The sequence below is a fragment of the Rhineura floridana genome, chromosome 6 (assembly GCF_030035675.1).
Source record: "Rhineura floridana isolate rRhiFlo1 chromosome 6, rRhiFlo1.hap2, whole genome shotgun sequence".
Lineage (NCBI taxonomy): Eukaryota > Metazoa > Chordata > Lepidosauria > Squamata > Rhineuridae > Rhineura > Rhineura floridana.
Window position 1 is genome coordinate 99,673,110 of NC_084485.1, and position 23,219 is coordinate 99,696,328.

A 23,219-nucleotide genomic window follows, 5' to 3' on the forward strand; every position below is an offset into this window, starting at 1 on the left:
CCAGGGGTGTGGTTCAGTTGTGGGAAATGTATAGGTAAACTCAAGTTTCAGTGGTAATCTTCAGATTACTTTAATCTGAGATGGTCTTAATGGTTTCATGGAAAGTGTAGCTCATAATACACATTTTAGGATTTGCCAGAGATTCTAAAGTTCCAAGGAGCTACTGAAATCTTCATGTGGCAGAGAGCCACAAGCTTCTGGTACTGCTACCTTGTTTTATCCTCTCTCCTCAACTGCCTAAACCTATTTTGGGGTTTTTCCATGAGTTCATTATTTAAGTGACAATTCATGGACAGTGCAGCACTCATAAGCACTTGAGTGACTATTTGCACATACTGAAGAGACAGATCAGCCATGTTTCCTGTTTAGTTTTCATTTATCTATACCAGGAAAAAAAGGAGTGGGGGGTGCAGTGTCATGAGACTTCACTGATGTATTATTTTAGCACAAGAAATAGCCAAATGTTATATAATTACATAGCCACAAATGTCGAGAGGTTCTGTTGTATCACATATAAACTAAAATGTTCTTCCCTTGATTTTTTTTTATTTCCTTCTTGCAGTCCTGGTACCTGGGATAAAACTCACAGCTTCCCACCATCCACCAGACAGACCACCTGACCCCTTCCCAACTCTGTAACATGGAAGCAGCAGCAACACAGTGCAGTTACTTCGCATCCGTGGAAGGGGAGATGAACAGATACTGACAGCAAACAACTCCTCATATTCAGAACGGCAAAAGTTATGGTTGATTGACAAAGGCCATAACCTTATTTGGGGGAGGGGGGAGGGTTTTTTTTAAAAAAGGAACACCTTAGTGACTGATGTAATTTCTCATATGGTGCTGGAAATGTTTGGGCTTCATAATTTTTGAAGTGTTTCAACTGGTAGTATAAGCATTAGGGACACTGGGTAATAGAGCTAGCCTGCTGGCTGCTTATTGACTTGCTGTTACAACACTTTCCATATGGCGCCTAGCTGTTTTACAGTATTTTCACTGATTAATTTCCCATACAGGTGTGGGACTTATTGAGAGATCATGAGGAACACACATAAATGATAACTTTTGTAGTAGCTGAACTTTGCAACATAGAATTTACAGGACAGACATGGGGCGTGTTTTTCTGTAATGTATCAGGTTTGTTTGTTTAATTTTACACTCAGCAGTTAGATATGTGACATGAATCATAAGAGCATTATCAAAAGGTTGATTTCCACTCAAGAGGAATATAAAACATCAACCTACTGCTGTTCATGTGAAAACGGGGGGGAAAGGTTTAAATGCTGCACTTATTTTTTTGATGATTTTCAACATGACATAAAATTCACACAGAAATGGGGAAGTTGGTCTGTTTTAATAGAAACTGACAGGAATCAATCAAAACAATCGAATTTTGAATTGAGAAAAGTGCAATTTCATTGGATAGCTAAATATCTTTGTAAGATAGAGATTGTTGAAAATTCTATTTTTGTTTTCCAAGTCCTACCACCCCAGGACTCTAAATTATTGGGGTAAAAAACAGCCTTGCAAGAAAAAAAAAGGGGGAGCTATTTTTGCTTTTTATGTCTTTTATTGTTCAACTTGTATCCCTTTAAAACTGAAGGAAATTTTAAAAAAATACAAACTTTAATGGTGCTTTTACCACAATATGTTATCTACATTAAATGCTAATTAATCATTTTCTGTTATCAAAGCACATAATTAAAATTAAATCATAATATCTGTTAATTTTATAAGCTAAAAGTCACTATAATAGATCATGCCAGTTCTGACAAATCATATGTGTTTCCGGCAACATAGGGTATATCACTTCTTAAAATACCTTGGCCACAACCCAACACAGAGGTAGGTTTGCTTAAGCCCATTGAAATGAATGTTTTTAAGTATGCTTCATCCTGAATTGGATTGTGGCCCTTGAGATAATAAGAGAAAGCTGTCCAGAAAATAAAACACATTTGTGTCCCTGAACTGGCTTTTTTTCCCCCTAAACTGCAAAGACGACAATACAAAAGCAAAATGCTGAATCTACATCTATGCCAGTTCAAAACGAGGACACTTGCTGAGAGAAAAAAAAGTTTGGACCCCAAATGTCCTGTATCTTACATAAAAAAAAAGAAAAAGAAAAAAATGAAAAAATGCAAGTGATTTTTTTTTCTATCAGACAGCGGAGCACCCCTTGCTTCCCATGCAACTTTAAGAAGGTTTCCTATATTATACATATATATACGTTCTGGTTGGCAAGTCTGGCTAATCAGAGAAAATCTCTGCATGTTCTAGTGTTAGTAACTAATTTTTATATAGTTAATGTAGGGTAAAGTAGAGTGCATTAAGACACAATATTGTAATCCCTAATCCAGGCACTTGCCTTTAAACTATGTTTGTTCGGCCCTTCAGAAGGGTTTCTACTACTGTCCTATACAATCAAGTAAACTGAATTTCTTGGGAAGACACTTTGCTCCTCATCTTTTCCCTGAAACTAATTTTTGTTTTGTTTTGTTTTCTTGATTTGCACGAAACAAAAACAAAAAAATTCCATATCAATGTGCCTTGCCCTGGATAGCGATTATTTGTGGAATTGTTGCACATGTTCCTATATTGAAAGGGTTTTTTTCCCTAGTCAAGCATTTGGAGACACTTTTTTGTAAATGTGACTTTTATGTCAGCCATTGTCAGTTTCAGCATCTTAGAATTCAGTAGAATGTTAGTTGTTCCATGGATAGCGGTAGTGTTTTCTTGTCCTGTATGGTCAGTGGCAGTGCTATTCTAAGATCTGTAGATGCTAGATTATCAGTATTTTTGATGTTGCTGCATTTTACATTTTATTTGGAGTCTTCCTTTTGTTTTCCCCCAGATATATGAAAATATGCAATACCTGCTTATATCATGTAGAATAAAAGCTTAGCGATTATTAATTTTTCTTTAATTTTTTTTATTTGACCAAAGTCAGTGCTGCACTCGATGCAGTGTGTTTTAGGTGTTTGTCTTTGTACTCTTTTTTTGTGTGTGTGTGATATTTGAATGCACACGCAGGAAGGGCTCTTCTTAGAGAAGCAGTCAAACTGTGAAGCACTAAGCTGAACCCTGCTTCAAGCAATTTTTGTTTTACAACTGTTCCTTTCACAAGCAAGCCTTAAAAAAACGCCTCCCTTTTTCTTCAGATCCCACACCCATTTTTATTAGCAGATTGCAATCAATCCACATTCAATAAAAAGTATATAATGCCCATTTTTATATGCACGTTTTTAAACTTCCAAGTTCTGAAAATTGTTTACTGGTTATTCTCTATTTAAGGAAAAAATGTTTTGGATTTTCATATATGTCAAATAAGTGGTTGAGTAGTCATTTGCTCTGTTGTATTGTGTGATTGTTAGTGTTATGGTATCACATCCACTAGCCAGCATCCTTTGACTTCCCTATAGCACTTAGCAGGGCATTACTTTATTAAGACATATGTGCACTAAAAAAAATAAAAAATTAAAAAATTAGCAGCTTTCAGTGCTTCACAGTGAAGGGAAAAAAAGCCTAGACAAACATTTTGTCAGAACCTTGCTATAAGCCAAGGTATTACCAGTAAATTGGTTGTATATACAATAAAATTGCACCCTTTTTTAAAAAAAACAAAACAAAGCAAACTAAGCAATAGTTTGGGCAGTTAGTTGTTTTTAGTGAGCATGTAGTAGTCATGGCCGCAAAAGAGAGAGAATCAAATCTGCCCACTCAGAAGCGATGTAATTTGTATGTTGTATAGTTTTATTGATTACACTGATTTATTCTACCCTATTTTATAATGCAGGACTTTTGTAATGTTGTTTAAATGAGGAAAATTTCTGTCAAATTAGCTTAGTGGAATTTCTGATTGTTCGTTATAAAGGCAGCATTCATAGAATTGCTTTTTTTTTTCCTTTGGGAACTGGATTTAAGTTGAAAACTCTCCTGTTTCCTTTTTGTATGTATTTAAATACAGTTATTTTTGTTCTTATCTCAATAGTATAGCATATTCCTATGCTTGAGAAGTATAGGCTACTGAAGAACCATTGTAAATGGACATTACAGATATGCTGTATTTTTGAAGGTGTTTTATCGTATTAAGTTTGAAGATGGTAAAGTTAGGGAATTCTGATCGGAATCACATAAAACAAATTGTTTTAAAGGCTTTAAACATTAGGTAGGCGGTCAAGGGTGTTTACCAACAGGGGTTGTAAAGTATTAAAGACGCTAAATTAAATTTTGGTTCATCTTATTATCATGCAGAAACACAGCAGTTCAGATCTGTTCAGATGTGGAGAACAAACAGAGTATTATTCCTCAAAGTAGAGCTGAGAATGGAGATCTGAGGGGAGTCAACTGCATGGGGTGTGCAGTCGACAATAGAGAAATAATCCTGGGTCACACTTCAGAATCAGATTCACATGTGCTTTGCCCATTTCAAAATTGCTTTTTATTCTTTGTGCAAATAACTTTCCTTTCTGATCCTTTCTACACAAACTTCCAGACTCACAACACTAACTTCTGCTCCTGTCTCCCTCCTCACTCCCCCCAAAAGAACATTGCTCACTATGCATTGACTCCACTGGAAAATCAGTATTTTCTCAACCCCTTTTCAAAATAGGACTTTAGCTTGTTGTCCTTATGCACACCCCTGCAATACTGTATTTATTCATCTTATTTTTTTAATGATGGCTAATGTCAGCCATGAGCATACCTTGATTATTTTGTGATCTCTCCCTCTTCTCTTCAAGAGTTTAAGAGTGAAGGAATAGAACCTTTCACATACACACCCCAGCTCCACTCTATTCAGTCAGCCCACAGGAATATGCAAACTCCTTCTTCCTAATTTTCTTTCATTGTTTTCTTTTTGTTCCCTATGTTTTGCAGCTTTGTAGTAACAGTGTTAACATTTACTGTACACACACACACACACACACAAAAAACAAAAGACAAAAAAACCCAGATACATGGCATAAAACAGGTATTTTTCCTTGTATTTTTTTTAAAGAATGTCACTTAATATTATACTTTGCATTGTGTCTCTGGAAATATCTTTTTAATAAATGATTTTACTTTGGTAAAAGGCCTCCATAGAACAAACATTGCAAACCACAACTGGCATGAAAATGTAAGGAGAGCTTCAATGGCACCTAAAAGAAACTCATCTTTCATGAGACCTATTGGGGGAGGTCTCATGAAGTGAACTCTGCCTACCAGGCAAGGTTTCCATTAAATCAAGCTTACAAAGCCAATTTTGTCTTGAAGTCAATGCATGTATTACTGTTTAACAGTAAAACCCGGCTATGCCACCATCAAGTCCAAGGCTGTGCAATAGTCTAATTAGTATCGAGTACATTTTCCTTTTATTTTTTCCAATAAAAAGCAGCGGGATAAAATTGCTTTGATATATTGCAGGTAACATTGAAGCTATTCCATAGCACTTAACTGTAGTGAATACTGTGTCACCAATTCTGAAATCAATTTAATGTTTAATGCAAATCCATTACATGGTGCTATTACAGGCTGGCAAAATGATTTACAAAAATGTGACAACTTGGGCTCAATTCACTCTGCTTTCCAACAATGTAAATGCATAGCAGTGTTTATCTGCATGAGAACTATGCACTAATATAAATCTGAAAAAAAAGAAATATATCAACTTTGGTATCTAGTTTCCGTTTACTTCAATTCTTGCCTTTTTGGTCATTATTATAAATGCCAGCTTTAGGACAGAAAGAAATATAAGAAAACCAGCATAATACCTGATATATTAAAAATGTAGTGCCTGTGAAATCTGTATTATATTGCTCTTCTGAAGTAAGATTTTTCTACACCAGTAGCCTTCGCTGTCTGTCAGAACCTTCTGATATAGGTGATGTAAAATAACCGTACAATATTAATGCATGCTATTCCATAATGCTTAGTGAGCTGTATGAATATTACTCAAAGTTATGTTAGTCTTTTTTTTCTGACTTGGTTCTTGTCAGATAGGTTTAAAGATATTTCACTGAGAACACAAATTCTGTTATTTTTCTTGATTTGGGGTGTTTTCAGTATTTTGGATATATACATTTAACTTAAAATTCAGTATTATTGGGGGGGCATTATTTTATTAATGAGGGCAGGCATGGGGTTTGAAATCAGAAATCCGTGCCTGGTGGTGTTTTTCTTTTGCTTAGAAGCATCCATAAGAAAAAATAAGACATCAAGTTTCAATGTAAGGGATAATTCTCCAGCTTGGAACCAACATTGAAAATGGTTTCTTCATGGACAGTGTTTAAACCAGGTACCCATGCTTGACCCTTCTTCACATCAGACCTCCTCATATTAAAACGAACATTTAAGAACCTTTTTAAAAACCCAACCTCATGTGGCTATTTAGTTTCATGCACCATTGCAATTTTTTCTTTCACAACTCTGTATAAACTTTGGGCCCGATTCATGAATAATCACTAGGCATTAACATAGGATTTTGGTGTATGATTTCTCCCCCTCCCCCCACCAAATTTGCGGTCCCCCCCCAATAATATATCTGAGCATGTTATTATTATCAAGAATTCACCTGATTTCATGTCCACCAAAGTATTGCAAGGAGCAGAACCAGATTTAGCCCAACACCTTCAATATACACATTATTTTACATTAATGGGAAAGGACCCTAGAATATAATAACTTGATTAGCGCATCCTTATTCTGCGTGTTGCACAGATATGAGATTTTTAATGTCTTGCTGAGCAAAAGATAATTCTTGTGGCCATAGCAAAATCTGCTCATTTTTATGCAGAGGTTTTGCACTTCCCTTCATGATCTTTCCTAGTGCAAAGCAATGTTAGAGCTAGCACTTCTAATTCAATATTTCATTAAATATTTTATTTACCCATTCCTGAATCATCATATACAGCAATGCCTCAAATCAGTGAATTTTTTTTCCAAGAAGAAAGGATGAAGCCAGGAATCATCATGATCTGTAGCATACATGAAAAATAGTGAAAGCTGAAAAATATTTTGGCAATTGAATGTAGAGAAGGCCTTCTATCTTAATATGATCTTGGAGAGCACAAACATTGAACAGAGCAATTGGTTTTGCAGCTACTTTGCAGGCTTGCAAAATGTGTTAGTGGGAACATTCAGCAAATGAGAATGCCCACAATATACCTGCTGTTGGTTTCTTTGCACAATTAGACATATTCCCAGCTCACTTGCTCAGTTCTACTGATTAGATACCTGGAAATTATTTTTTCAGTTTAGTGTAGAAAAATGGACATGTTAAAGATTTGCTGCAAAATCACAACCCCTGTGTTAATACCCTTGTGTCTCTATTTTTTTATGAATCGGGTCCCTTGTGCCTCTATTATCCTTGTATTGACTTTCAGAGTTATCATTTTAGTTTTATTGTATTCTGTGACAATTTGCAATTGGTTGAGAATCACTGTGGGCATCCATTCTTTTTCAACTAAATCTCTGCAGGTTTTTGAGCTGGTGTGGATTAGTTTAACTCTTGTATTCAACCATTAGTGCTACCACCCTCTCACATTACAATACAATTACTGGAAGCAAGTACTGCATTTCCTATGCAACAAAAAAGGAAAATAAAAAATTGCTAATGCTAACAAGATTTGTTATTCTTTACAATGTGTGTGCAAGTATTTTTTTATCTCTAAAACGTGTAGCAGGAACACAGTGTTTAGGATGATGTGGTGAAACAGGACATGTTGAGATCATTATATGGTGATTACTATGCCTTACCATAGATAGAATACAAATATGTTTCAACAAGGTAATCCATTGTCAATTTTCCGTGGAGCATCAATCTAGAGTAGGGTTGCCAGGTACAGACATAGAGATCCTACCCACAAAATAAAGAGCTCTCAGTCTGCTAAACAGAATGCAGCAGCAACGCATTACAGCCTGATCTGTGAAGAGCCTCATTCTACAGCTGACAGGCTGTCAAACCTTCAAGCTCTGGATGGGCAGCACTACCATCTCAGTTTTCCAACTTTAATGCAAGGCTGGCCCAAGACATTTTGCTACCTGTGCTACACAGAGAAGCAGACCAGGCTAGCAAATAACTTTTAGTTCAATGTTGGCAATGGGAAATTTTCATACATTCCACCAGAGAACAGCAAGCTAGGAAGCGCAGGACAGGCTATGTGATATTGATTGATTGATTGATTGATTGATTGATTGATTGATTGACTGATTGATTGATTGATTGATTGATTGATTGATTGATTGATTGATTGATTGATTGATTGCACTTGTATACCGCCCCATAGCCAAAGCTCTCTGGGCAGTTTACAGCAATCAAAAACATTAAAACAAATACACAATTTAAAAACATATTTTAAAAGCAATTTAAAACACAATTTTAAAATTCAAAACAATATAAAAACAATTTAAAAACACATCCTAAAATGCCTGGGAGAAGAGGAAAGTCTTGACCTGGCGCCAAAAAGATAACAGTGTTGGCGCCAGGCGCACCTCGTCAAGTAAATCATTCCATAATTTGGGGGCCACCACTGAGAAGGCCCTCTCCCTTGTTGCCACCCTCCCAGCTTCCCTTGGAGAAGGCACCCGGAGGAGGGCCTTTGATCTTGAACGTAGTGTACGGGTGGGTTCGTATCGGGAGAGGCGTTCCATCAGGTATTGTGGTCCCAAGCCATGTAAGGCTTTATAGGTCAAAACCAGCACCTTGAATCGAGCTCAGAAACATACAGGCAGCCAATGCAAGCGGGCCAGAATCGGTTTTATATGTTCAGACCGTCTGGTCCCTGTTACCAATCTGGCCGCTGCATTTTGCACAAGCTGCAGTTTCCGAACCGTCTTCAAAGGCAGCCCCACGTAGAGGGCATTGCAGTCATCTAATTTGGAGGTTACCAGAGCATGGACAACTGAAGCCAGATTATCCCTGTCCAGATAGGGGTGTAGTTGGGCCACCAACTGAAGTTGGTAGAAGGCACTCCGTGCCACCGAGGCTACCTGAGCCTCAACTGACAGAGATGGTTCTAGGAAAAACCCCAAGCTACAAACCTGCCCCTTCAGGGGGAGTGCAACCCCATCCAGAACAGGTTGGACATCCACCATCTGGTCAGAAGAACCACCCACTAACAGCATCTCAGTCTTGTCTGGATTGAGCCTCAGTTTATTAGCACTCATTCAGTCCATTGTCACAGCCAGGCACCGGTTCACCACATTGACAGCCTCACCTGAAGAAGATGAAAAGGAGAAATAGAGCTGCGTGTCATCAGCATACTGTAGAGCTGCGTGTCATCAGCATACTGATGGCAATGCAACTCCAAAGCTCCGGATGACCGCACCCAACGGTTTCATGTAGATGTTGAACAGCATGGGGGACAGAACTGACCCCTGCAGGACCCCATACTGGAGAGTCCAGGGTGCCGAGTAATGTTCCCCAAGCACCACCTTCTGGAGGCGACCTGCCAAGTAGGAGTGGAACCACCGCAATGCAGTACCTCCCACTCCCAACTCAGCTGGTCTCCCCAGAAGGATACCATGGTCGATGGTATTGAAAGCCGCTGAGAGATCAAGGAGAATCAACAGAGTCACACTCCCCCTGTCTCTCTCCAGACAAAGGTCATCATACAGGGCGACCAAGGCTGTTTCCGTGCCAAAACCAGGCCTGATACTTGCAGCTCAGCCAAAGCTTCCAACATCTCGCCCCCACGTACTAATGTCTAATCTATGCTTGCAGCCCAATGCTGTAATGGAGCCGTGCCAGCTTGTCCTCCACAAGTTCAAATAATGCAAATTAACAATTAAGGCCTCAGACTTCACAGGGATTGTGCATGTACAACAGAGGTTTGATTTTGCCTGTTATGGAAGTGAATTCCATAGTTTTAACTATGCACTGTGTGAAGCAGTACTTTCTTTTGTCTGTCCTGAATCTTCTAAGATTCAGCTTAATTGGATGTCTATGAGTTCTAGTGTTATGAGAGGGAGAAAAAGGTTTTCTCCACTTTCTCCGTGCCATGCATAATTTTATACACTTCTGTCATGTTACTTACCTTTCCTCTGAACAAAAGAGCCCCAATTGTTGTAGCCTTTCCCTGCTCTTCTCCCTCAATCAAGCCTCATAGCAGGTTCCAGAGGAAGGCTGGACATGTAGTCACGTGAGTGTATGTCCTATAGGTATCTGCACTCAGTTGGGGTGGGAAGCGGACTATTTTAAGTTTTCTTGGTGTCAGAGAAGGATTATTAATGTTTACTGCCCACCCTTCACCAATACGTCCCAGGGCGAGTTACACAATCTAAAATAAAATATTAAAAAGAATTACAAGGCATTTCAATCACAAGAATAGGGTGGGTTCTGAAAACCTACATCTCAGGAGCTGAACGCCAGAGTAAAGAGGTTTGTCTTTAGCATTCACCGAAAACTGTTTACCGAAGATGCCAGACACACCTCTCTAGGGAGGAAATTTCACAACTTAGAGGCTGCCACAGAGAAAGCCCCCTTCCAGGCTACCATTCCCAAACTGTTGAGGGTGATGGAACTATCAAGAAGTCCCCCTCTGCTGATCTTAACACCTGAGAGGGCCCGTAGGGAAGAAGACAGTCTCTGAGATATTTGGGCCCTAAGTCATTTAGGGCTTTAAATAATAAATAAATAAAATTTTATTTCTAAGCCGCCTATCTGGCCGACTTAACGGCCACTCTAGGCGGCGTACATAAAAAATTTTTTAGATACAACATATAAGTACAATTACAATATCAACCTCTAATTAATCAAACCCACCCACATCTTTACAAAATAAAACTAGATTACCCAGGAGTCCCGTAGGCCCGCCTAAACAGCCAGGTTTTCAATTCTTGGCGGAAACCTACCAGGGAGGGGGCATGGCGAAGATCATATGGCACTTAACAAGAGCACCTTGGGCCCAGAAACAAACTAGCAACCAATGCAACTGTTTTAGAATGGGTTATATGTGTTCTAAAAGAAACCCCAGCTAGTAATCTGACTACTGCTTTAGAACCAGTTGAAGTTTCCAACTCCTTTTCAAAGGCATCCCCACGTAGAGCACATTGCAATAATCCAATCTGGAAGGTACCAGAGCATGGAATACTGTTGCCAAGTCCTCTCTGTCAGAAACGGGCTGTACCTGGTGAATCAGCCAGAGCTAGAAATAGGCATTCCTAGCCGCCAAGGCTATCTAAGCCTCCAGTGACAATGCTGGATAAAGGAGTACCCCCAAGCAACGAACCTGCTCTTTCCAAGGGAGTGCAACCCCATCCAGAACAGGCTGTCTTCCCATCTCATGGATGTGAGAACTTGGAACACATAATACTTCTGTCTTTTCAGGATTCAGCTTCAGTTTGTTGGTCCACAGCCAATCCATCACTGCTTCTGGACACCTGTCTAGCACTTCACCTGCTTCTCCTGATTCATATGGCACAGAAAGGCAGAGCTGAGTGTCATCTGGATACTGGTGACATTTGACTCCAAAACTCCTGATACCACTCTTAGTAGCTTCATATAGATGTTAAATAACATGGGGGACAAGATGGAACCTTGTGGGACACCATAGGAAAGCTCCCATGCTGTTGAACAGAAGCCTCCCATAACTACTTTCTGGCAGCATCCCCAGAGGTAGGAGCAGAACCACTGAAGTACAATGTCAAGGACAGGGGCTGGAGCCAGCAGAGTGGCAGTAAAGCTGTTGTGCTAGCAGCTCTAGTTTTCGGCCTTATAGATCAACAGCTAAGCTGGAATGTTTAAAATCAAAACTGATGATGATTTTCACTGATGCATGGCAAATAACATGTAACAGATTTTATAGCCCCCAAAACTGAAAGAAAATAGCTTGGTGCATCTCTAATATAAAGAAGAGGCCCTTTGTAGGTGACAAACACAAACATTTTCATGATGAATTAACTTTTGGTTATCTAGTAGTATCACAGCAATCATAATTGCCCATATAAACACTTAGAATCATAGAATCGTAGAGTTGGAAAATAGTACCTTGCCTCTCACCTCAATATCCCCTGGTCGTATCTGAACTCTTGGTTGTGCCCAGCTGAAGTCTGAGGCTAGATATTCTTTGTTATCTAAGAATTTAAGAAGAGCTTGCTCAATCAGGCCAATAGGCTATCTGCTCCAGCATCCTGTTCCCACAGGGGTCAACCATATACTTGCAGGAAGCCCGAAAGCAGGACCTGAATGCAATAGCACTCTCCCCACTTGTGATTCCCAGCAACTGGCATTCGGAGGCATACTGCCTCCAACATTGGAGGCAGAACCTCTGCCCTTGATATGGTAGTGTCCTTAAAGTGTTGAGATCACTGCATTATTGTTAATTCAATATATTTGGCAAGTTCAGCTGAGAAGCAGGGTTGAATTGGCTACCAAGTTATTTGACTTTATGGGGTCTCCTACCTAAAGTGAGACCTATGCAGGGAACTGGAGCCCTACCTTACAGGCAGATGAGATGCCCCACCTAGGAATTTAGCTCAATGGGCTACTGTAACCACTACCCATGGAGATCACCACCAACCTGTTTAGTGGACTATGGTGGCTGCATCTGATGGGAGCTGAAGACCAACATCTGGAGGGCCATGGGTTAGCCACCCCTGCTTTAGAGAGTTATTCCAACATATGCGACCAAGTTCCTGTATTCCATTCTTCACTTAGAAACTGTGGTATAGAAAAAATAGTGAAAGAAGATAGAATCACACGCCCCTTTGCATGTGCACATCCCGTCTTTGCGCATGGTACCAAAGCAGACCCAGTGACTATAGGTTAATTCAACACCTCTTCTTACGCTAAAGGGGTATTATTGAACAATGTCATATTGACACATTTAGCCACCTACCTGTGTGAGTCCTGCAAGACCTGCTCCCTGCATTGCTGGCTAATCACTGCCTGACCAAGGAGGGTGGGGCCCAGTCTCTCTACAGCTGCAGGGAACAGAGTCCACCTACCTGTGTGAACCTGCTGCTCAGGTTGTCTATACATTATTGGGGTTGGATGTTTTTTAGGAGTTGTTTTGGGGATCACAATTTAATTTTGGAGATACATTTTTGCCGTTAAGGGGGCGATGGCTTTGGGTTTTTGTTGTTAGACATTATTTGGAAGTATGTAAGGATTGTGTAATTGTAAATTTATTGAAATGTTTTCATTAGTTTATTGTTTATGACTATTTATATTTTACTACATTATGTAGTTTTTATGTTGGGAGCCACTTTGAGCTTAAATGATGATGATGATAATCTATTTAAAGCACTTGGATTCCACTTTATAGCCCAAGAGCTTCTCAAAGCAGCTCATAACACAGACTTGAATCTGCCCCAGAAACAGAAATTGTATGCTGTCCATAGGGAGCCAGGATTTTCCAGGCAGCATTTCTTGTCCTCATGTTTCTTCTTTCCTGGCAGAAGCAGCTCCCACCACAATCCTCCGAGGCAAGGGAGTGGGGCTAAGCAGCTAGATCTTGGTCAGCCTGAAATGGACTGCATTTGTCTGCAACAGGATGGCAAACCCGAGGCCCTGCAGAAATTGCTGGACTACAGTTTCCGTCATCCCTGGCTATTGACCATGCTGCCTGAGGTTGATGGGAGCTGAAGTCCAACAACTTCTGGAGGGCACCAGGTTCCCCATCCTGGTGCACAGTCTGCTATATGTCTTCTGACAATGCCATCAGAATGGGATGACCCTGTGAAAAGGGAGCCCTGTTGGGTAAATGTGAGTCCACCCTGAACTCTCTGAGCTGCTTGGGGTTTGCTTTGATCTAGTATCATGAATCTGGTGCTTCTTGTGGGGAGGGGTGTTCAGTATCCTATGTACCCTTTGAGAAATTCAGCACAATGTGGGCTTTGAGAAAGCAGACCAACTCAGTGAAGACTGGATGGTTGTTTTTGTTTGTGGCTAAGATCAGTAGCTCGTCACTGATCAAAACTTTGGGAGCCTAGCTTCCAATCTAGGCATGCTTTCTGGAACAAAAAGGGAGGGGTAGCCATTGTGGTAGATTTTATGATTGAAAAACTGCTAGCCAGTTCCAAAATAATTCGATACAACCAAGCATTGGGGTTCAAGGATTAATAGCTATATCCAGTTTCACTGTTCCAGGCCAGACAAGCCACACAGGGAGGGCCCCCATGTCACTGACAGTGTGTTCAGATGGTGATTTGTGTCTGGCAGCCCATTCAGAGAATTCAGAGAAAAAGAGAAACCATGCTGCATCACTGTTCTGTCACCAAAAGAGGGTCCTTCTGACCAAACATCTTTTCTTTGCTGTTATCAAAATAGGGCCCAAGGGTGTTTGGGGTTACCAACATACATGTGGACTTCATCCACAGCAGGCATACTTGGTTTCCAAAAAAAAAAAAAATATCAAGTTGGCAGGCAGAGCTCCTTTAATGTATTTTTTTATCAACATCCTATTGAAGAGGGAAAGATGAGATTAAAATGTGATCTGATTGCACAGGCCTTCACGAAGGATTAAGTTGATGTTAAAACTGTTCTGGTTGCTAATGTTTATGGGGGGTACAGGTTTAAGAACAGAAAGAGAACATGACACACAACATGGGTTTTTGGGTGATCCATCAGGCCTGCAGGTCCAGGTGCAGACTGCAGTTGGGGTTTTGTGGGTTTGCCTGTGTCAATGAGTTGGTCAGACACAGTACGAGGTGGTGAGAATGGAGTGTCTGCTGCAACTGGATTATACCTTGGCCAATGCTCTGGGTCTTGGTGAGTGGGATGTACTTTTCAGTAGTGCCATCAACCTAGGTGATGTGCAGCAGGGTCTGTGTGAGTAAATAATAATAATTTTTAATAATAAATACTTTTTGACGTTAGTTATTTGTCACACAGAGGTCTTCAAGCAACTTGCAATGTATTTAAAAACATAAACATAAAAACCGTATTAACACATTCATACAAAAACACATACAATTTATAAAAAGATATAAAACCACCATCACAGGAAGCTTTGGCAGCACACTGACTGCAAAAGGGTAAGTTTTTATCTGGCATTGAAAAGATATAAGTAAATGCACCAGGCGGAACTTACTGGGGAGATTGTTACACAAACAGGGAGTCACAACTGAAAAGGTCCTCTGAGTCTCCCACAAAGAAGGGATCTGGAGAGATCTAAGGGTCCAGATAGGTTGATATTGGGAGAGGCGTTCCAGAATACATTAGGGTCCTGAACTGTAAGTGCTTTATAAGTTAAAATGAGCACTTTGAAGTGGGCTCAGATATCCTTAGTAAGTAGATGAAAAGGACTAAACAGAAGCTTCTTTTCTTGTGGTGGGGGAGGAGTGTGGGAACAAGACGTAGGATGTAGTGATGGATGAGCACCTGGAGGCACTAAGAAGGTGAAAGGGAATTCCTGAGATTTGGTGCTCAGGGCTAAGGGACTTGAGAAAGGAAGCATGACTGGGTTACAGGCTCAGAATCTGGGGCTTGTGTCTCAAGAAGGCCTCCCTCAGTACCCAAAAGATGTGGCTGAAAGAGACATGCAGTGCACTGTCTCTGGATTCACCCTCATTGAGTCACCAAGAGGAAACCTTGTGCCAGAACAAATCTGTCCACAATTCATAATTTTGTAATCCTAGTAGAACTAACATCAAGCATCTTACCTTTTCATTTCTCTGTGTGTGCACAAACAGTAAAGACAATTTTATGGCTTAAAATTTCCATGTAATTCTAGACACTATTGATTTGCCCCGATAACTTAATTGTGAATGATTTCCCATTAATCCTCATGGAGTGAACAGACTGGGCAACGTGTGCAAGTATCTACTTCCATAGTAATGAATGGTAAATCTTCCATGTCTGGGAACACTTTATGCACACATTCGAGCTTCTGGCTCTCGTAAGAGTTCCCTAGACTGAGTCATAATGTGTTCAGCTTTTAATAAGCTGCATATTTTGTTCAGGTGTTATCTCTCATCCAGAAGCATAAGATTTGTGGAGAGTAAGAATAAATATCCTATTATTTGTTTATTCTATAAAAGAATGAATTCCTTGAGGCTGGGACCTGTTCTAACAAGGGATTGCACTTTTTTTGGCATTGAACTTCTGTGCCTTCCTATTACTCATCTTCCACTGCTTTCTGAACTTTGCATTTCCTCCAACATCACCGCACACATGCACACACAAAATCCAAATCCTGAGACAACATAAGTGATTACAGCTTGAATAAATGTTGTAAATCAGGCAAACCGGCTCCATTTGCATGATCTACACTAAGCCTAGAATTTGGACGACTTGGCATAGCAGGCACATTGCCATCCACCTAAGACAGAGAAGAGTGATGGAGCTTCTGTTAATTGGCTGTTCTTAATCAGTATCTGGGTGCCATCCAGATTCTACCATTGGCACAGCTTGGCTGGGATGGCCTAATTTTCATTTTATTAATATGCTATTCTTGGGTAGGAAATTGCCAGTCACTGAAGAGCATAAACAAATGTCATAGAAATAAATGTTAATGCTTCCAACACAAGGAATGCTCATGTCTTTAGTAATCTAGGAACAAAGCTCAAAGAATACAGAAAGAGGTTGGTTTTATTTTATTTCTATTTAGAGTCTGGAACAGAGGTCTCTCTCTCTCACTCACACACACGCACACACACACAAAAACACACACAAAAATTGCAGTGGCCCAGCCATATGAGATAAAAACCAGGAACTTCCTCAACATTTAGGTCTGTGGTGAAGGAGCCTGGCTGATAACCAGAAGGAGTGCATTTTCAACATACCCTATCAGGTAGCTTCATTGACGCTCATGCCCCCGGAAACAGAAATACATCTTAATTCTCAGATTGGCTGTCGATTGGGAGCTGTTTCCTTTTGAACCACAGAATGTAACTGGAGCTTCAGTAGGGTTGCCAGGCCAGAAGCATACCAACCCCTGAGATTACAGGGGCGGGCCCTAGTGATATCATTAAGCATGATACATTAAGCATCTATCACAGTTGCTTGGAGAATACCACTCAAAAAAAAATATCTGCTTGGAAATTAAGATAGAAATCTGAGCTAAATGAGGGTGTTCCCAGCTCCAGCTGAAGTGACTGGAACATTGCTTTTCACCTGCTGAGGCAGCCTGGATAGGGAACATTTAATCTAGCCTGTAGCTTCTGGCAAGAAGGGTTTAAGTGCCCTCAGGCCAGGCCAGTCACCAGAAGGCCATTGTAGGAAGAAGGAAGCCTAGTGTTGTGGAGATGTTAGATGGGAGCACTCCGGAATAAAGATGGATGCCCCTGAAAGCTGCAATTCTAAGCACACTTACTAAGGGCCTAAGCCCCATAGAACTCAACAAGACTTACTTCTGAGTAGATATGGTTAGGATTGGGCTGTTGGTAAGGCTTGATTAGGGATCTCTGCAAAGATATTGATATCAAAGCCGGGTTGGCAAACCCCTGCCTGCCTGCCTGCCTTTTAATGTGGCTGCTCCAAACCTCTTTACAGACTTGACCCTTCACTGCAGAGAGAGGTTTGAGAAATGAATAGGAGTTAAGAAGATTCTCTACCCTTTTCTGCCTACCCTGTGGGCTGCTATAAACTCACTTTGACAGGCAAACCAATTACAGTGACTGATAGAGAGAAAACACACATGGTTTGGTCTACCTTCACAGGCACTAGCTTGGAAACAACAGCAATTGAAGCCACAGAATTCTCTTTTACCATTATTGGGCAAGAAACAAACCATCCTGCAAATAACAAGGTGCATCATCAGTGGGTTTAAGTGGGTTGAGCAGAGTGTATTGAACCACTGTTGATGCTTCTATGGATGTAAGGGAGTGAGGTCAGAGGTAAATGAAATACAAATAGAAAAAGAAAAAGACAGTGATGATTTCCTAATTGCAACACCATACCATCCGCAACAAGATTCCTACAAGTAAGGCAGAAAACGCAGCATCCCACAACCAGTTAGGGGTTCTAACCAAAACTAAAATCTTGACAGCCAGTCAGCCAAGGTCACAGAAATCCCCATGCAGCACAACCTGACCCAGGGACTGCAGTTAGTGCAGAATGCTGTGGCACGATTGCTAACATGAGTGAGATGCTATTAGTCCATAACACCTCTACTCTGAAATCTGTAGTTGTTACCAATTTGCTATCAGGCCAAATTCAAGGTGTGCTTTCCATGTTATGGGTTCCACATAGTACTTGTTCTGCTCTTATAAGAAGTCAGTCATTTAGTTTGGCAGCACCTACGCTTTGGAACTCCCTGCCTATTGACATTAGGCAGGCGTCTTCATTGTACTGTTTTTGGCACCTGCTAAAAACCTTTTTTGTTTAGGCAAGCCTAGCCAGGCATGTAGAAGCTATTAAGGTTTTTTTTAACTGTTTTTGTATTTTTTGTTTATTTCTATGTTACATATAACAAATAACAAATGCAACTTTATCCCCCTTTTCCTCCCCCCCCTTACCCCTTATAGCTGATAATTTTCTTATTTTATTTTACAGGTATCACAGATGAGACCTTCCAGCCTCAAGAAAGCCACAGTGATCTAAATGGAGAAGGTGCTGGTCCCATTCCTGAATCTGATGTGGATGCTAAAATAAAAGGCCACCATTCTGCTTCAAAAGAGTCTTTCTTTTTCTGTTTCTCCTCCGCCAACTTTAATTTCTGTGTCAGTTGCTCTAATAGGGCTATTTCCCAAAGTTTCCGGTGCCATTTTTGCAAAGTCAATCTGTTCAATGTTTACCAATGTCTGGCAATCACCAATCTGGCTGCTGCCAGCATGAATTGTATCAGGTTTTTGTATTGCAGGTCCAAGTTTTGTCCTATAAAAATGTTCAGTAAAGCTAATTCTGGGCTAAAATAATGTTGTTTTGTCAATTTCTGTATTTTCTCCCATACCTCATTCCAAAAACCTTTAATTTTACCACATTCCCACCACATATGCAAATATGAGCCTTGTACTTCACAACCTCACCAACGCTTTTGGGAACTTGATTTAGCAACCAGTGCTAAATATGAAGGAGTTAAATACTGTTTTGTATAACTTAAAGCAGGGAGGTGGGTATGGATTTGTATGGGAATTTTATCCACATACCTTTCCAGTCCTCTTCTTTAATCTGGCATGTCCTGCATTTGTTTTAAGGTTAGGTTAGCTCCCATGTCTTTCCCTACCAGGAATCTATATAATTTTGAGATCATATCCTTTTCCATTCTCTCTATGTTTAATATCAGCCTTTCCCTTTCTGTCAGCTGTTAGTTATAATATGTGTTTTCCTAATAAATTTTTCCTAATAAATGAGCTCAGTTAATACCAGCACATCCATGATATACCCACGTCCTTGTGTTTGTTTCTCCATACATCATGTGGGAGGGGTTGACCATTAACATAAATTTCCATTAATCTAAAAAGTTTTTTTTCAATAAGAGCTTTATTTTCTAGCTCTCTATCTGACCTATAAAACTCTAGGTGATTACAGATTGGAATTAGAGGGGAAATTCCAGGTAGTATAGGCTCTTTCCTATATCTCCATACCCCAAATATCAGGGTCATGGTTGTATTCATTTTTTTTGCACCTTTTGTTTAATATAGGGCCAATCTTTAGGATTGTGTTGTTTTAGCAAATATCTTTCAATATGTACCTAGTGTTTTTCAGATTTAAGATCTATGAAGGAGATTACGTAGCAAATCTGAAATGCTTCATAATAAAGAAATATATTTGGAATTCCCCACCCACCCTTTTTTGTTCCCCTGTATCTATTAATTTTTGCTGCCCATGGTCTTTTTGATTTAAACATGAACTGTTAAATTTTCACCTGCCAATTTGTCATTTGTTTTTTCTGGATCTGGGTTGGAAGGACATAAAAAAGGTAGGTAAACTTTGGGACTACCATTATTTTGATCATTACAATTTTTTTACTGGAAAATAATGGAAATAATGGCATCTAATCTGGTCTCTTCCCACTTTTAGGAATCTGCCTTATATCGACTCAGGCTATTTGGTACTATCTAGCTCAGTACTGATGACACGGACTAGCACTGGCTCTCCAGGATTCCAGGCAATAATCATTTCCAGAGATTGAATTTTGGACCTTTGAATGACCTACCATTGAGCTACAACCCTTTCCGTTTAAAAAAGTGTATTTTAAAAAATTTCAACTTTCTAATGAGTGAACAGCATACCTAGGGCAGATCCACACCATTCATTAAAAGTACATTCAGCATACATTTGAAGCACATAAATCCTACCACCAAATAATGGGAACTGCAGTTTGTTAAGGGTGGTAGGAACTATAACTATGAGGAAGAAACTACATTTCCCAGCATTCTTTGGGGGAAGTCATGCACTTTAAATGCAAAATGGATGTGCTTTAAATGTATTGTGTGGGTCTCCTTAATATATTTTGCCTGCATGAATGTCATTTTAATTAATTTTTTAAAATAAAAATCAGCTACAAAGTTTACTGGCTGACCATGAGCTACTCATCATCTCTCAGCCTAATCTGCCCCTCAGAGTGAAAACAAACAAACAGAAGGAAACCAGGACCACCCCAAGGAAGAAGGGCACACTTAAAATGTAGAGGAAATAATAACCTAATAACCATAATGTGAAATCAGTACTTTTCAGAACATAGTATGAAGAAATATTTATATAAGCATGACTGTCAAAGATGTTTATTATTTATACAACTTGTGAAGATATTTACAGTGCAATCCTATGCATGTTTACTTAGAAGCAAGTCCCAATGTATTCAATGGGGCTTACTCAAACAGAGAAACATGCACAGGACTGCAACCTCAAATGATAAAGAACTTCACTCACCCATCCCAAAATTCAGAATCATGGCAATTTAAGCTGTTTTGCAACTGTTTTATTTTATGGTTATTGGATTTTAATGGATTTATTTCTTGTAACTGCCCTGGTTTCCAATTGGCATCCCTACCTCACAGGGTTGTTGGAAAGACACACACTGGAGATGTAAAAATACATGCACCCCATATTATAGTTTATTGTCAAAACCAGTTGGTCATTGCATTCAGTTGGTCATTGGAAAAAATCAGTATTAGTTTCCTACTAAATAAATGCAGTGACGCCTAGGTAAGTCCTGCCTAATTGCTTTAAAAAACAGGATTGGAAGAGGAGAGAAAAATTTACAACACAAACACAATCTTTTGCTGTGTTCACTCAAAAATCCCTCTGATTTACAGCACAATCCTAACCATGCCTCTGCAAAAGTAAGTACTATTGAATTCAATGGGGTTTACTCCAGGTATGTGGGATTAGCATTGCAGCTTTGCTCCCAGAAAAGTGAGTATAGGATTGAAGCTTCATATTGGGAAGGTTTTCAAAACAGGCTATTAATTAGACAAATAAACTCTTCAACACCCCAGAACTGTTTGACTCCTCATAATTAGAAAAGTATAACACATTATAATGGCATCATAAACTACATGTACACTTCTTTCAAATAATTTTTGGACAGAAATTTAAAAGATAAAATGCATATTATGCTATCTTTGCAAGTAATTTAAAAAGCCCTGCATGTACACTTTTATTATAATTATAACTGAAAATGTTTACAGTAAACAATTGCCTACCAAGATCCTGCTGTGATTTTTTGTTCTACATCTGCACACACAGAGAAAGGCACTTTTGCTATGGCTGAAAGCTATAAACTTACTCAGTTTATGAGATTTTCAGGCAAGCAGGAAAAGACAACAGTTTTCTGGACTTGCAATAGGTTCTAGCTATTGTCTGGAGGTCAACAAATCCCTTGTCAATCACAACACTGACTTTGCTTATTGGCTACAAATCTGAAAGGGTGGGGTTAGAGCCGCCAGCTATGAGCTCATTTAACAGAAGCTGCAGGGGGGCAGCTGACATTTTGGTATATATCTCTTGAACCAGAAAAACTAGGAATTTAGTTATTTTAAAAAGAAAGCTGAGAGTCCAGAGATTGGGGTGGACTCACCTGGAGAGGACCCTAAAAATCCAGAGTCTCCAAGCAAAAACTGAAGACCTAGCAACCGTAGTGAAAATATCTTTGTTCGCCAGGCATTTGCAAGTGTACTACTGATTGTTTTGCTTTCAGATATGTGAGATAGTTTGAAATGTATGAAATGTTGATTTTAACAAGTTTTATTCAACTATGTATTTGAGTATTACCTATTGCCCAGAGATTGGGGTCACTCACCCAGAGACCCAGAGAAGACCCCCAAAATCCAGAGTTTCCAGGCGAAAACTGGAGACCTGGCAACCCTAATTTCAGTATACAATAACCCAGTTATCTTGCTGCCCCACAGGAATAAAATACCTATTTTTATAAATAACAACTGCTGCAGAGTTAGTGGGCTGAAGAATGTACCTTAAGGAAAATATATAGTAGATCAGATGCTGTTTCATATCAAATATACCAGAGAACGCTCTGTGCTGGTACAAGTGACTGCACATGGCAAAACTGGAGAAGGGGTGAGGTAGGGCCAGAGTTTCCATCTTACTGTATCCCAACAGGCTTAGGAGCTAAGCTCCAGTTCCCTTCTTTGCCAACTGCAAAAGAGGATAGGTGAGGGGTGTCTTTTCTCTTGTTCTATGCTGCCTCAAACAAGGTAAGAGCTAAGAATACACTCTACTTCATCCTTTCCCACAAAATGAGGGGGGAAATCTAAACATACCCTACTTTCCATTCTTCTCCAGCAGAAGTGTTTTAGCCACAATGACCTTTTGGCAGTGGAGCAGACAAAAAATCCCTCTGCTGAACAGAGTAAAAGGTTAACAAGCATCTGTTCAGCTAGGAAAGAGCTAGTATGAGTGAGGATACTTTCTTCCCCTCACCTAATAGTTTTGGCTATCATCAGGCCTGCCTATTCCTGGGTCCTTTCTGCAGAAGGTACATTCTGAGCAACTAGAATCATGATGTGTATTTATGTAAGGTTCTGTGTTGATTTGTTTAGAGTGGATCTCCTTGAGAACATGGATGGAACCCTGCGATCCAAAAATGTTCTCAGTGTGCTATCTGTTGGTTTTATCTGTCCAGTTTTTTCCTTCCCCAAAAACATCAATGTTAACAATATTTTGAAAGGAAATATAAATATTTTGAAAGGAAAGCAACTTCACCTCGTCCTCCTCTGTGACTGAGGTTGGTCAGTTTTCACATTAACAAGCAGAGACCGGCTATTTTCCTTTTGGAAAGGAAAGGTGGAAAGCAGCTTTCAGTGCCCCTCCAATCCCTCACTATCCTCTCTGCCCATCAGTCCATCCATCCAATGATCACGCTCCTCTCCTCTCCTTCCACCTGTCTGCCTATCCG

At 39.8% G+C, this 23,219-nt stretch overlaps 1 protein-coding gene across 4 annotated transcripts in view; it reads left to right on the plus strand.

The window, feature by feature from the left end:
* NFIA (nuclear factor I A) overlaps positions 1 to 7,601 on the plus strand; it is a 446,003-nt gene extending 438,402 nt beyond the window's left edge. For all 4 annotated transcript variants that reach the window (XM_061633238.1, XM_061633241.1, XM_061633237.1 and 1 more), the window contains one exon: positions 563 to 7,601. In XM_061633238.1, the coding sequence (XP_061489222.1) occupies positions 563 to 580 (18 nt within the window). In that variant the 3' untranslated portion in view covers positions 581 to 7,601. The remainder of the gene's footprint in view (positions 1 to 562) is intronic.
* The last annotated feature ends 15,618 nt before the right edge of the window (positions 7,602 to 23,219 follow it).